At 35.9% G+C, this 16,081-nt stretch overlaps 1 protein-coding gene across 1 annotated transcript in view; it reads right to left on the minus strand.

Moving 5' to 3' along the window:
• Positions 1 to 16,081, minus strand: part of STT3B (STT3B, subunit of the oligosaccharyltransferase complex (catalytic)) — a 29,814-nt gene that overhangs the window by 7,533 nt on the left and 6,200 nt on the right. Inside the window, exons 4-11 of the mRNA XM_010141426.1 lie at positions 14,945 to 15,044; positions 10,307 to 10,405; positions 7,894 to 8,040; positions 5,264 to 5,312; positions 3,513 to 3,667; positions 1,589 to 1,800; positions 581 to 768; positions 1 to 108 (exon numbers count right to left, since the gene is read on the minus strand). Of these exons, the coding sequence (XP_010139728.1) occupies positions 1 to 108; positions 581 to 768; positions 1,589 to 1,800; positions 3,513 to 3,667; positions 5,264 to 5,312; positions 7,894 to 8,040; positions 10,307 to 10,405; positions 14,945 to 15,044 (1,058 nt within the window). The remainder of the gene's footprint in view (positions 109 to 580; positions 769 to 1,588; positions 1,801 to 3,512; positions 3,668 to 5,263; positions 5,313 to 7,893; positions 8,041 to 10,306; positions 10,406 to 14,944; positions 15,045 to 16,081) is intronic.

The following is a 16,081-nucleotide window of genomic DNA, read 5'->3' on the forward strand; positions in this document are numbered from 1 at the left end:
GCTATCTGATAACCATAGTCCCACCACGACATCACTCTGGCATGCTCATCTGTGTTTTGTCTCAGCCAGTAGTAGGCTTCTCTGAAGTCATCTAGGATATTCCGAGTGCTGGAAAACAGAGTTCATTTTGTTCACGTTGGCACAAATACTAGCAAAAAATTAAACTGCACCATGATAAATTGGGGCTTACAAACAAGGGGGTTTGTACATGTTCAGCTCATTTTTGAGGGATTCAGTCACCAGCAGTTTTAAGTTTGAAGCCACTGAAAGCTGAATGGCCAGAATCGGAACTGCTTTTGAAGATATGACAAATATATACTCATAAACAAGTTTTCTCAAAAACTTTATTTTTTTAAACTAGTATCTTTACTGGCTTTGGATAGGATTATTTTTATGCATTTATATTAAATATTTCAGAAAATCCTGTATCTTTTTTAAAATTAAGAGTATTAAGAATTTATTATTCAGGTCACACTTCTGCCTTAATATAATAAGTGATTAGAAGAAGGTAAAGCAAATTGCTAATGCAAAGGAAGTAGAAAGGCCCTTAATTATTTTGAGACCTGTAGACCTTACTTACCCATCATGGTTATAGGAAGCAAGAACAACACTGGGGCTGGAGTATGCATTGCTGGTTACCCAGGTACAGTGAACAGCAAACATCATCAACAACATCAGCATCAGCATAGTAACAATGTTTTTGATATTGGGACCCAGTCCTTCTTCTGTTTTTTCCTGTTCAGCTACATGTTTTCTCACTTTGCCTGCCTAAACAAACACAAATATATCTGTTATGGCAACTTTCATCACCCTTGACAATGGAACCCAGGTCTTTTTCTTCACCACATGCACCTCATAAATGCTACGGGATACTTTAAAGCTAAAGATACTACTACACCTACTATACCAAGTTGTAGCATAAATTAACTAAGTATGCACAGAATATTTTGACAATCCAGCAACTTCTAAAAAATGGATGATTCCTTGAAAACTGGTTTGAGAAGAAAAAACTATTACATGAGGGTCAATGCGTGACTTCTTTGGTTTGTCTCAGTATGATGACGTCCTTCTATAAGGCAGAGTTGAAAAGGGGAGAAGAAAAGTGGGAAACCCAAGGCTCATACATAGTTAGGGTCTGCCTAACAAAGCCTGAGAGACAGATCAGTATCTAACAGCATTTTCTTCATGATGAAAAGAGTATGCAAGTTTATGAATAGAAATATTTTTCATAAAATTTAATTTTACCATGTCTTAGAAGTAATACAAGAGGGAAACATAACACAGAATGGTTAAGGAAAATAAGCAACTGTCTGCCATCGCTCCTCTAGAAAGCTAGGTCAACACTGGGTCAAATTCCTTTCAGTTAAAGGCTCATCTTTGATCAAGCTAGAAGGAACCACTTCCACACTCACACCAATTTTTTTTCAGGACATAAGTTACACCTTACTGGAGAACATCAATACTTGTTCTAAATCTAAATGCTAGGGATTCAGACCTCTAGTGGCATTTAAAGTATTCTGACCAAAAGGAAATAAAATAGTAAAAGTAAGCTGTTTTCTGACTTCTAACTTTTGCTTCCTCCCCTCACCTTATCATACAGGTTGCCAGGGTTCCTTTTGTCATCCTCATCACTGCTATCCTCTACTGGTGGATTTTCCCTCTTCATATCATCACCCAAATAACGCTCGAAGACATTGGAGAAAGCAATTGCAGACAGCATACAGACCACTGGAGTCAAAGTGAGCATCAGCCGAACCATCACACCAGCAAAGTAAACGGCACTGATTGCATATAGAGCAACTGCAAAGAAACAAATCTACTGATGATGTTTAGAAAGTAGCACTCACCCTGACTGCACACATAACATGCTCTCCATAAAACTACTTCTGGAAGTGGGTTGAGCATCTGTACAGATAAAGACTTGAGTATGCATCTTGCATTTCATTGCTTTTTACAGTTCAATTAACGTTCATCCCTTTTAAAGCCTCAAACCTTTCTTGAAGTTCATCTTGACAACTCTTAACAAAAACACAACCCCATTTTCACATTCATTAATAATGTGTCAGAAGGTACATTATTAGTGAAATTTAGTATCACACACCAAAAATACTACTGGAGTAATAGGTAGTTTCATTTGATTAAAAAATGTCCAATAGCCCTAAACCAAACAAGTTATTGAAACTGAAAAAACGAAAGGAAGTGTTAGAATTTAATATAAATATAAAATTTTAATTTAAAGTTAAGAGATATCTGTGGACAAATTGGGGGCTTGTCTACATTATAATTCCATACAGACAAATAATTTGATATTGAGAGCTCTATTCTGAAACAAATTTCCTGAACAGCATTATCTTCACACCCCTGCCCCACCAAACAAAACAAGATTTTCAGAATAGTAAGGAATATTCAGAACACTTTTCTTCAAAGGAAAAAAACAAATCAACATGTATACAGTGGTTAAGGAACATCTATTGTTCAAGTAATAGGGTTATTCCTTGTTTGCCACAGTTTAACAATACTCCTTTGTAAAAAAAAAATTGCCACAGAAATCATGAAGGGACACTGATTTATCAGATTACATAACATAAATATTCTCTACTTCGTAGCGAAGCAGTATGGCTCTCCATTCTCATAGGCCTCTATGCTGACTTAAATGGATGATGCTACAGTAGGAGGCACTGGTCTTGATAAGGACTCATTGTAAGCCAAAGGACAGAGAATATGCCAGAGCCACTGGATTTAACACAGTAAGCGTTCCCACTGCCCACATAACTCTCAGGTAATTCTAAGAAACAGCTGTTAGTCTGGAGCTGTTTGTCCCTGTAAAAGCCCAAGACCTGAGTGATCTTCACTGCTCCCTCCATATGGGCTCCAACTTCAAATTACATCCTTACAAGTCTCATTCATAATTTAAAACTTTGCTTTCACAGCACAGCTTTGCACAAATAAACAATTTGTTGTCACTGACACAGGGAGACTCCACACCTCCACTTAGACTTGTGCCTAATCTAGCACTTGCTCCAAAGTAAGTGTTTCAGTTCACTAAAGCAGCAGAAAATCTGGAAAGAAAAGGCATTTTGAATCATCATCTGTGATGGGATGCGTGCCAGACACTCAAGGAAGGGTTGGTCGCCTTGCAGCCTGGCTTAGGGTAGGGACCTTCCCTTTGCACTGAGCTGCTCATCTGGCCGAATTGTACTGCACCCCAGGGCATGGTTTGCAAGATCAGCAGGTGGAAGAGCATGCAACTACAGCCACAGAACAGAACCATATTGACAAATATTTCAATCCCACGTCTTGGGACCACCTCCATCACCACCAATCTCTGCACTTTTTATAAATGGTTTTAAAAACTGCTGGGTACAGGCAACTTCTAATAAGCATTTTTAAACACATCACTTCTAAACCTTTTTTAGAACAAGCCATATACCAGCTTTGAGCAAACAAAAAACAAAATAGAATCATGTTGAAGGCAAGATTTTTCAAAACAATTTTTAAATATTTTCTCTTACCAAAGACTCTTTCATCATTGATGTTTTTGATACAGAACCACAGCCCTGCTGGGAAAGTACACACGAGAATATGCAGATCAAAAAAGAAGGAAACCCATGTTGTAGGCTGATGCTCAGACACAGAGGCAATGATCGGGATGTGAATTTTCGCATACCTTTTTTAAAAAAAATTGAGTTCAAATTATTTTGAAAAGATAAAATTATTAAAACTTTTAAACATTAGGAATTCTGAAATTCATTTCAAAAGAAGCATTTAATTTAAAATAGCAAGTGCTCTATTCAGCAGAAATCTGATGGAACTTTTATACCAAAAACTCCTCAGGTCTTACAGGTATTTAGGAAGTATTTGGTGCATAGAGTTATTTAAAACACCAATATACAGGATTATTTCCATACTAATTAAAAGAATGAAAATTATGAATGTTTGTTTTATTATGGCTAAATGTGAAGCCAAATTAGCCCAAATGAAAACACGCAGCTATGGAAGTCCCATCATTACATTTTGAAGAGATAATCGTCCATGCCAGTAAGTCTCCTAGATTTTCAGCATTGTATTTCAAAAACAATCCTCTACACAGAATACCTTCATTTTCCTACTACAGGAAGTTACAGTAACCAGACCAGTTACTAATGCCCCCACATTCTTTTAAATGCTGAAAAAAATCAGGCCTTGTCTACACTTGGAAATACATCTCAACTCAACAACATGTCAAACACTCAGTGCAGACAAGGACAAAACTGTTCTGTATTAAAAAGACAGCTATGCATACAGGCCTAATCTGGGGTGTTACACGTGGTGAGATGTCAAACATATGTCCTTTTCTTCACTGAGATCTAGTTCTCATTCAAAACTGCATTGTGTGTTTTAACATAATATGATTTTCTAATGTAGACAAGCCCTCAAAAGTTTAATGCTTGGGAATATATAGACCATTTATAGACAAAGAACAACATCTCTATGTTCTTCAAATAAATCTGAGGCTTCATTACTGACATCTATTCTACTGCACTTATTACAGTGTTGGTACAGAATCCTGTATCAGCTGAACTTTGGAGCCTGAAAAAACCTTAACTGCAATAAGTTTGAAGTTATTTTATCCCTGCTTGTAATCTTAAAAAAATCCACCAACAGAATTTCACCTTAAGTACCTTTATTTGAGAAAAATATCTTCAGCTTTATTCCTATTCTCCTGGCTGGCTAACAAATCCAGTGTTGGATTTGTAAAGGTTAACTAAAACAAAAGATTAACTAACATGGGTTTTTACCCATGAAAACACACATGAATAAACCAGAATTGTTCAGAATAGACATCTGTATACACAAAGCAGATATATAAACATAATCAACAGGTAACATGCAAGATCATATGAGCAACATCTTTGTGTTTTCGTGCAATGTTGCGCAATGAAAATAGTCGAAGTTTAAGGCTCTTAGTAATTTTTAAATGTGTCCTGAAGTGTTGGTATGGCTTTTGGTTATTTTATGCTGAGAAGCTCTACCATTTCATATACAATAAGATACCATGACATATTCAAAGACTTCCAAACAAGCAAGAAATTTAATAGACAAATTAGTGAAATGCTTGTAATGATCATGAAACAGTTACTACAAAATGCTCTTTCGAAAACTGATTAAAGCCCACTATATTCTCAATACTAAATGGATTTGAGGACAAGGAAAGCAAAAGATTATTAATTTTCAGTAGAATGCTATTGATATCTAAATCCTTACATCCTTTATCTTTACTTACCCAGTGTCCCATAATGAATAAAATCTGCCACTCCAAGGAGCTATATAACCTGAAACGCAGAAGGGGGAAAAACCAATCTTTTTGATGCCTAAGTATTTAAATGCAACATTTTTTCTACTCCCTCAAATCATAGCACAAAACCAAAAGAATTTCATTGAACTTGCAATATATTTGAACCAGACCTACTGTGTTGAGCAGTCTATAAAGTCTATCACCTACGAAGCTAGCTTTAGAAGAACACTCTCTTACTGGATCACATTATTCTCAAGAATAGTGTGTTGAGTATCAAGACATGCACACCTCCAAAAGACAAAGCAATGCAATAACAAACAAAATATTTCACAAAGAATGTCAGATAGCAACCTATAATCTGTAAAGAAGTATAAGAAAAAGAAATAGTTGATAAGAAAGTACTTAATTTTTCTGAAATGCCCAAGAAGAACTCTGGGAATAACCTATAGCCAAAACACTAATAACTCAGAACACTGGTTTCCTGTTGTTTCTCTACTACTGGACCTACATGTGGCATGGGTCAGCTGCTGCTGGACGTGCTGATAATCTTTATTTTTTTCTTTTTAAATAAAGACTTTACATACTTGAATATCATAAGATGAAAAGAAACAGTATCATTATTAGATTGAAGATAAAATTATTATTAAAAGTTATTAGTAAGATTCTTCTAAATTTGATTTTCACTTCCCTTCAAACTGTTTCAGCTCCCTCTGAAGACAGATACAGACAAGCTGAAATCAGAGAAAGTTAAATCCTTTTTATTTATTACCCATGTCTTTGTGCAGGACATAGTAAGTCCTCCTTCTATCTGATATTTAAAGTAAGTATAATCTGACTGAAGGTTTTAGTTTAATATCTAGTTTAGACATATAAATATTGTGGTTAATGTTCTACGACAAGATGCATTTTTCCCTTTAGTATTAAGATGCAAAGCTTGCTTCCAAACCACCAGAAGCAACTGCCAGCAGATGGGGAAATATCAGTTACTGTCTTCTCTGCACATATCCAAAACATAAGATTAGATGGCATTCAACTAGGCATGTTGAATGGGTTGGTCAACGTGGTAACTACCTCACCATCTTCATCAGGATGGTAAAGGAGGCTCCTGGTACCTGGAAAATGGCTAATGCTAAACCTCTAGGAAAGGCAGGAAGGAATATGCAGGGAACTACACGCTAGTAAACTGACTCCCCGAAGGCACAGCCTTCTGAAATACATTACTAAATGCTTTTTGAACCGATTTCCTTATATCTCTTTTATAAGCTGAAGAAGAATGGGCTGGACAAACAGGTTGAAAATTGGCTGTCCTGACAAGCTCAAGTAGTAGTCAGTAGGCTGGGGTGCAGCTGGTGGTTAGTAAGAAGTAGGAATATCCCAGCGGCCAAACAGTAAACCGCGTTAAAATTGAAGAGTGGCTGACATGCTTTAGGGCAGGCAGGACTTCAGTCCAGAACATCAAAGCCCTTCTTCCAGGTGCAGTACCTGGGATATAGGAACCAGATGTGGGCACCTTTTGCAAGAGGATTAGTAAGGAAATAGAGAGGGGTCAGAGAGTGCCATGAGATGGACAGGAGCCTGAATCACACAGCATATCAGAAGCTGAGGGAATGAGGTTTGTTCAGTGTGGTGAAGTAGTGATACTGATCATGGATTTTAGAAGTTGAAATCAACACTTCCTAAGAACTGCAACAGAATTCATATTTTGCTGCACATTGAAATTAGAAGCCAAATTGTGTTTTGATACGCCAATTCAAAAATTTCGACTTTAAACAGAGATGCTAAGTATTCTTTTGGAATAATGGTATCACAATTAACAAAAATAAAACTATTAAACAGTCAAAAATGTTAAAACAACCGATAAAAAAAATTATGCCAGTAACACTCTAAAAAGAAGTACAAAAAAGAAGTCAGTTAAAATAAAAACAACTAATGTGTGGGGAAAGTATTTTTTTCCAGAATAAAACTCTGACAAACAGGACTGTATTTGAGTATAGTATTAAGATCATGCAATTTAAACCAAGCAGTAGTCAATTTTTGCATGGGTAACAAATATTATTTAGCTAGGAAACTAAGGTTGCTTCTTCTTCATCAGGGGAAGGAAGTACGGTATTAGATCACCAAGAAGTACATAATGGAATCAGAAGATGGCAGTGAGGTACTGGGTTAGCAATGAAGCAAAGACATGTTTGTTCTTGTGATACTGGGTAGAACTGCCTTGAAGATTGGAGGCTGAACCACAGAAGTAAAGTAGAACTTACACATTAAATCCAGTCAGAGAAATCAGGTTCAAGTATTTCACAATGCAAGCAATCTGACCTTGACCTATCAATGCTATTTAGAATAGATTAGCTATACATATCTTCATAATATGCTTTGGCTATAGTTATGTTCTTTATACAGTCTTACTTCTTACCTACTGCGGATAAACCTGAAATATTGGAATGATGCTGCAAAGTTGTTTTTTTTTTATCTTGCAGCACTGAAAGCATAGTGAACTCCTACACACGGATATAGAGTAACACAGTCAGTGACATTGCCAAACAACTACTATAGACTAAACCAAATGTTGATCATATATTTTACCTCCTAAAAAGCTAGTAAACTATTTTCGTATTTACCTGTGTATGTCAAATAGATGACACTCAGGAATACAATACCAGCAGCTAGTGAGACTCCCAAGAAGAACAATGTCTGAAATTCTTGCTTTGTTAATCTGTCTCTCAGATATTGCAAAAATGCATATGCCTGCAGCAATGCAAAAACACCTGAAGAAAGAGGGGAGTTTTTGTTTAAATACTCAAAAGCAGTAACAGCTGTTAAAGCAACTGGCAAACCTTGGCTATATTTGATTTAGAAAAATAAATTTAAGGTACATCCTTACATTTGAAAAACAGTTTAAAATCACTTTCTGGCAAATAGCCTTCAAGACTTAACAGGGATGATACTTCCTTATAACGACAAACTTACAGTGAGAGAAAATACTCTCCAAGTTAATCTTTGCTCATATATACATTAAGAGCTCCAATAACCCTTGCCTCTTTTGTCCCAAATTTAATTGAAGGCAGAGAATCACCTGAAAACTAGATGGCATTGATTATGACAAAACCACAGGTTAACATACCTACACCTGGTGGAAAATTAAGACACAGTCCCCAGGCAACACGCAAAGTAACCATAGAGAAATATACAGAAATTAAGCTACTGAACAAAAGAGGGGGATCTCATGAAAGAAAAAAAGTGCTACAAACAATATTACCAGAATTCACTGGGTAAGCACCCCACACCCTCAAAAAGGCTGTTCAGAGCTCAACATTAAACCTGAACTTGGACACAATTTTTCTGTTGTTACTAATTTCAATGTGTATAATTAGATCAATCCAATGATTAGTAGATTCAAAAGTGAAAATTCACTGGTGGATGGCAGAAAAAGAAAATAGAACTTAAGTTTCTGGTCCTTCTTCAATTTAACAATAAATTTGAGATCCACAATGTTGAAATTCAATAGTTCTGAACACCTAGATAAAGACACAAACTATTCACTAAATAAATGTAAAATTCTTCAGGTGCAAAAAGTGGTTTAATAATCTTTGCTCTTTCCATTATATTGAGATTGTTGAAAAAAAAATCTCAAGGTATATGATATTCCAACTGCTGTCCAAATATATTTTGGTAAGTGGCTATACACAAAAAAAAGCAGCCAAACCACTGTGGAACCAAACAAACTAAACTATCACACAAACAGTGTATGTAGTTAAACGTAAACCTATCAATCTTAGCAGAGGTTATTGCTGTCAAGAAATCAAGATGTCTGACGATTAACAACTATTGAAAAAATCAACTTATTTTAAAGAAATAAAAAGAATCAAAGAAAATCGAAATCATAGAATCATAGAATGCTTTGGTTTGGAAGGGACCTTCAAAGGTCATCTAATCCAACCCCCTGCAGTGAGCAGGGACATCTTCAACTAGATCAGGTTGCCCAGACCCCCAATCAACCTGACCTTGAATGTTTTCAGTGATGGGGCATCTACCACCTCTCTGGGCAACCTTTGCCAGTGCCTCACCTCCCTCATTGTAAAAAATTTGTTCCTTCTATCTATCCTTTCTTTTAGTTTAAAACCATTACCCCTTGTCTTGTCACAAAAGGCCTTGCTGAAAAGGCTGTCCACATCTTTCTTATAAGCTTCCTTTAAGTACTGAAAGGCTGCAATAAGGTATTCCCAGAGACTTCCCTTCTCCAGGCTGAACTACCTCAACTCTCAGCCTGTCCTCATAGCAGAGGTGCTCCATTCCTCTGATCATTTTTGTGGCCTTCCTCTGGGCCCTATCCAACAGGTTCTTGTCCTTATTGTGGTGAGGACTCCAGAGGTGGACACTGCAGGTGAGGTCTCACCAGAGCAGAGCAGAGTGGCAGGATCACCTCCCTCAAGTGGGCATAGGGTTCTCTTGGGGGTCACACCCCTCAAGTCCTTCTCCACAGGGCTGCTCTCAATCCCTTCATTCCCCAGCCTGCACTGATACCGAGGATTGACCCAACCCAGGTGCAGGACCTTGCCCTTGGCCTTCTTGAACCTCATGAGGTTCACACCTTATCAGTTATTTAAAAATCAGCCTTCTCATTAGTAATTTAAGTCATTTTTATTCAACCTTCTTTGAAAAATTATAGAATACTATCAACTCTAAAACCAAAGTGCTCAATGAAAACTATATTTATCAGTAAGGACTATTTCAATTGTACAATGCTTGAAATGACATTATATTGCAAAACATTAGACGTTATCAACGTATAAAATAAGTGCTTGTCACAATGCATTACCAATCCAATGTTACAGAGGCATTTAACTCCATTAGCTCACACAAAGAAGGATAACATGTCAACTGGAAAGGAAACTTCGCTACAGATGCTAAATTGTAACTCTTTAAGCAATTTGTTTTGTTTGTGTACTTTCTATATACAAGGAAAGAAAGCTGCAAGAGTTGGAGGTTTTTTGTACTAAGTGCTCTTTGGAAGCAGACATTTAACTTTCTTACCTGCAGCGGCCATGTGTTCACTTGTTCTAATTGGCTGAAATCCCACAAAAGGTATCTGCATCGATAATATTAACCCCACAATGTAGAAAGTACTATATGCTAGGAAAAAAAAAGAGAGTGAAGAGGGGAGGAAGAGAAAAGTGTGAAGAAAACGAATACACACATTTCAAAAAGCACTGGTTCTCTAGTAAGGTTCATCCTTCCACCAGTTTCTATTACACTGAAACAGAACCATATAATTCTAAATATTTCAGCTATCCTAACTACTTTTTCCTCTTTTGACTCGATAAACCTGCCTATTGCATCCAGTTTTAGAGGAAGTAGCAAAATATTGTGGTTCCTAATTGTATTGCTTTTTCTCTTCCTAGGGAGATAATCCATCTACCTCAGATGTTCTAGCCTAGAAACAGTTTTCCCATTTTGTTTTCAGGGTCATGGGTGGGAGAAGAGCTCTCACATAACAACTGACAAAAGCAGCTTTCTATATGAGGAGAAATCGAAGGGACCACACTTCAAAGAAGCAAAACATTTAAGAGTCCTCTATCTATTTAGAAAATGCAAAGAGGTATGCTTGTTTTTTTAAACACAAGAGCAGAAGCGTGCCAAGAAACCAAAAAGCAATAGAATTCAATATTTATTAATGGATCTGTATCAGCTGCGGGGACCCTTAACCCACCAGAAAGTAGATGCCAAAACATAATCAATAATAATCATCATTCATGTTATTAATACTAATATTATATATGCACTAAGATTCATACACTTTATTTTGAAAGGGTTTTGGTCCTCGGTATTCCAAGCTGAAGAAGAGAAGGGAAGGGAAGAGAAAAATACAAACTCTGAACAGCCATGAGTCTGATTACATTTGAAGTAAGCAGCCAACTTAAAAAGTCCAAATGAAATTTTGCTCCTTCAGTGGCAAACAGCAATAATCCACCTCCCAGATGTTGAAACGCTTCTACAAATCATAAACCACTGTCTTTGTTATAGCCTTGACCTTATTAAGAGATCCCTGTTCTCACACAATCCTTTGCTAAACTCCATGACAACAGGCTTGGGGCGTGCATCATTTACCAGTGATACCATTTCCATAGCGCCATAGCTCATGGAAGAATTATGCTCCCAGGGTACTGCACGCCTTCCAGAAGTCACAGAAGTGACTGTGATGGTAATTCCAAACATTTGCTGTCTTCTATGGTGTATTCTTTCAAGCACCTGTATTGCACTCCTGGGCCTAGCTACCCATCTATACCCTCTTACATCGCTGAAATACGTTTTTGCTGAAGGAAGCTAAATTTTTGAAAAATTCAATACAACATAAATCATTTACTGTACTATGAAAGTGTTACAACACTGCCATCCTGTGGAATTGCAATGATTGGCATAAATCTGTATTTCACTTTCATTAGACCAGACCGTTGTAAATAATAATTTTTAAGCCTAGTCCTGCAACTGTAATGCTTTTTATGCCCAGTTCCCCACCCCTCTCCCATCCCGTACTTCCAACTCCTTCAAACAGCCATCACTTATGTCTGCCTGGTGTTGAAAAAAAGCTGGCAGTTTACACAGCAACACAATTCTTCTAGGAACATAGATACATCAAGGTGATATACCATCACAAACTTTCCTTGTTTCTGTACAATCTACTGTTTTGCACAGTCTTTGCAGAAACAGTAGTTAATTTGGTTAACCACTCATGGTTGTAACTCTGACTAGGCCAAGAACAAAAACATTTTGACCTACTGTGGATAAACTCATTTGACAAACAATTTTATCTGCCGTACACTGCACAGGAAGAACCTACTGAAAAACTTCACCAGAGAGTATGATCAAATGCACGACCACATACTTTCACTTAACGCATTATAATTACCAGAAATAAACACTCATCATCTGTAATTTTTGAATAGCGTAGTAGTTGATATAAGTATATGCCTGTTCACTATTTAAATTATAAAATCCAAGACATAGAACAAGAAATTATTGAAAATAAGTTTTACATTCTGGAAGATCCATAAGTTTGTTATTAAATATTCTAAAAAGTATACAGAACTTTAAAAAAATGTACAGAAAAAATCAAATTGAATTGAAAATTACGAAGTCTCTCAAGTGTGCAAGCATGACTTAAATCTACATTGGTACCTTTTCACATGTAAACCCATTTATTTTTTAAACATATGACAAACGACAAGAGAAACTACATGTACCATAATATAAAATAGTATCAATAGTTCCTGTATCTCAAGTGCTACTGTAAGTGCTGCCAATACACTGGAATTGTAAGCACTTGTTCTTCATTACTAAACTACTAAGATCTGAATGAAAGATACTGATAACTGTTAAGAGAAAAAAAAAAAAAAAGCACAGCTTAAGCCTTCAAATGTAGGTAGCATATATCTCCATCGATGCCAAGTGAGTCAGAAGCTATCTGGCTGGTAAATTCATCTGCCTGCAAGTCATAAAATATTTTAAAATTGGCAAAACGTTCACTTTCTGGGAAATTTTTACTCATTAAATGATTCTTAATTACACTGCCAGACATATCAGGTCATGTTCCATTAACCTTTTCTTCGGTGTATGAACAGCCGTGTGAAAATTACATACCAGGAAACCATCACTATATTTAAAAACCTGGTGCTGCCAATGTTGTTCTCTACATTTATGTTATTATGTTAAACATTCAACTATTATAAAAGGTGGTCTCATGCTAGTTTAAAATAAAATTAAGCAATTGATCTAGAGAGTAATTCTTGGTAATAGTAAAATGGTTGCAGATTTTTCTAGTTAATTTCAGCTGACAATCATTTACAAAAGTTTTAGCTGCACACTGGTAGTTTTTTGACAATTATGAGGCTGCTGCAGGCACACAAGCCATTGTGTATCACAGAAACTCCAAAAATATATTTACTCTCCCTATTTCCATGAGCTTTTGAAAACTCTTCTCCCTATCTGAATAGTTTGAAAGTGAGGCACACTTGAATTTCCTCTCAGAAGTGCTTGAACATTCTTACCTGTTTTACAAAAACATCCTGTTAAACCTAGAAATCACATACTAACATGAGATGTACAGACTTCTCTGTGTGTAAGGCTTCCCATGAAAGCCTAAATTCAGCCAGCAGTTGCACTGAAACAGCAGAGCAGCAATCATATTTTCATTCCAACAACTCTGCTGAAGTACATCTCCCTTACAGCTGAAAGGCTATAAACATCTCAAAGCACTGTACCTATTTGCAAAGCAAACGTCTGCCAAAATCTTTAATTCACGTAAACCTGCAGTACTGTTTTCCCCAAATGAGTTCAAAGATTAGTTCCTTGAAAGCTGAAAAAGAGTAGTTATTCTTTATTGCATCTGGTTACCATATTGCTTCAGGATTTTATAATTAATAGATTTCATTTTCTCTTGCCTAACTCAGAAATTGGAAAATGAAGATATTCAGTAAAACAATTTTAAAAGCAAAACAAGATAAATTACTTTCTCCTTAAGTTATGAAGTAGTTAATGAAGAAGTTAAGTAATATTAACATTGACAGTTAAAGATGGATTAGAGCTTTTTCTTTTATTTTTTATTTAAAGAATTTCTGTTTCTAAATTACATAAATAGTTTAACAAAGAATCATGAAAACTATATTTATAGTTTTGGTAACAAAAATACAAAACTGAACTTGAGTAAATTGAGTAATTACTATAGCATATAATGGTTCAAATATATATGTAAATATAATTATTTCTCTAGCAGGCACTAAAAAAGCTTATTAAAATACAAAGGTAAAATTACTAAATGAGTAACAGGAATATATTTACAAATATGAAACATTCTCTAATATTACACATCAGCTCATAGTATGTTCTATCTATTGTAAAAGTTTCACTTTAGGGACTCAAAAATATTCTAGCTAACTTACAAATCTTTGAATATACAATTGCTTTACTATTTATTTCACTCACACACCTACACCATGGCCAACTGATTTAACTGGTAAAGTCTCTTGTGAAAATGGTTTACAGAGTATTTAAATGTCAGGCAAGTCGATTTAAAAGTTAATCTCCTAAGACAGCTATTTGCATATTCCTGAAACTGGAAGGAAGGCTGACCCGTTAACCCAATAAAATGTTAAGGATTCATGTGGAGTGGACAGACTCTTAAGCTACTTTTTAAACTAGGTTATATAAAACATATGTGGCTGCTTAAAATTCCCCATGTCTTTTCTCATGTATGTCACAATAGATACTATATGTCTGCATAATTTCTGCTGCAAAACTTTTTAAAAATAACCATTGTTTTGCGTACTAGGAAAAGACAAAAATATGCTATGTTATTACAGATACACACATAATATATAAAAAGAATTTTTAAATTATTCTACAAATATCAAACCATCCAATTGGGTTTTTTTAGTGCACTAGAATGGAGAAAATTAATTAGCAGCTACCTATATGAAATTTTGAAAGTATGGGCATGTTTTAGCTCCTTATTTCCATGTTGTAGAGCATAACTGACTATAATCAGTAATCAATTAATAAAATACATCCTGATAGGCAATTACTTAATTCCCACTTGATATAAAACACATCAGTATAACTAATTTCATATCTCATGATTAAGCATTTGAGAACGATTGTTCAATGAACAAAACTTACCAATGTAGACTCTCCTGCTGTATCTCTGCATCAGCAACAGAACAAACACATGCAGTGGAATAAGGTTGATGATAAAAACATAACCACCCCATGCAGAGACCTATGAGAAATGGAATAGGAAATTAGATCTGAAAATATCTGCAAATTCTTAGAATAACCAATGCTAGATTTATCCATCCTGATGGTCTAACAAGAAAACACACATCAACCCACCCTCCTGCCCCCAAATTTTCCTTTGACATACAAATTTAGCACCATGCTCTGTACTTTGCTGGGTCAGGGAACAGTATCTGTGGCCAGAGAGGAGAAAGGGAGCAAGGTACACCTCCAGGAGCAGAACTCCTGGAGCAGAGCAGCCAAGGCAGGTTGCAGTGCAATGAAGAAAGAAGAGGAAGGACGTGGATGCACAGGGAAGCAGGGCTGAGCTCTCTGGAATGGTGTACAGTATCATGGATATTGCAAACCTGTAGTAAGAGCAGCACTTGAGAAGCCCTGCTAAGGTGTACTTAGAACTGAAACACTACAATGTTATCAATATATTGCTGATTGCTGGTTTAGATAAAGGTTTAATAGTTGTCATTACGGTGTTATCTAAATTTCTAACATTCAGAAGGGCTAACGTTGACTAGACAAATCTGTATTTTAACATGTCCTCTTCTCAAATTACAGCCTAGACTCCTCCCATATGTACCATGCCTACCCTAGATCTTCATTTTTAGAATGCAGTAGCTAATGTGGTTTACACTTTAATTGTATGTTAGGACTTAGATTCACAAAGGTATTTTAAAAGCCTTAGAACCCAAAAAGAAACCCAGATGACTATGTTCTATAGAATAGATGCTAAAACAAGGATGAGGCCAAGTACTACTGATTTTTTATACTAATATTAAAACCCCAGCATTTCAAAATTTGGGATAACTGATTCAGACAATGTGAAACCAATAGAATGGAAAACTAAGTTTTCTAGAAATGGACTCTTATAACCTCAAGGACTGACTCTTAGGACCTCAAAATTGTGATTTAATTTTCAATTTACATTGAAAACATAACTATACTATATAACGAATAGTACAATTATGCTTGTCCTAAAAACTTACCTAAGCAAAATGTCTAGAAGGGCATTGTTACAAAACTCTT

Source organism: Buceros rhinoceros, unplaced genomic scaffold, assembly GCF_000710305.1.
Source record: "Buceros rhinoceros silvestris isolate BGI_N320 unplaced genomic scaffold, ASM71030v1 scaffold6378, whole genome shotgun sequence".
Classification (NCBI taxonomy): Eukaryota; Metazoa; Chordata; class Aves; order Bucerotiformes; family Bucerotidae; genus Buceros; species Buceros rhinoceros.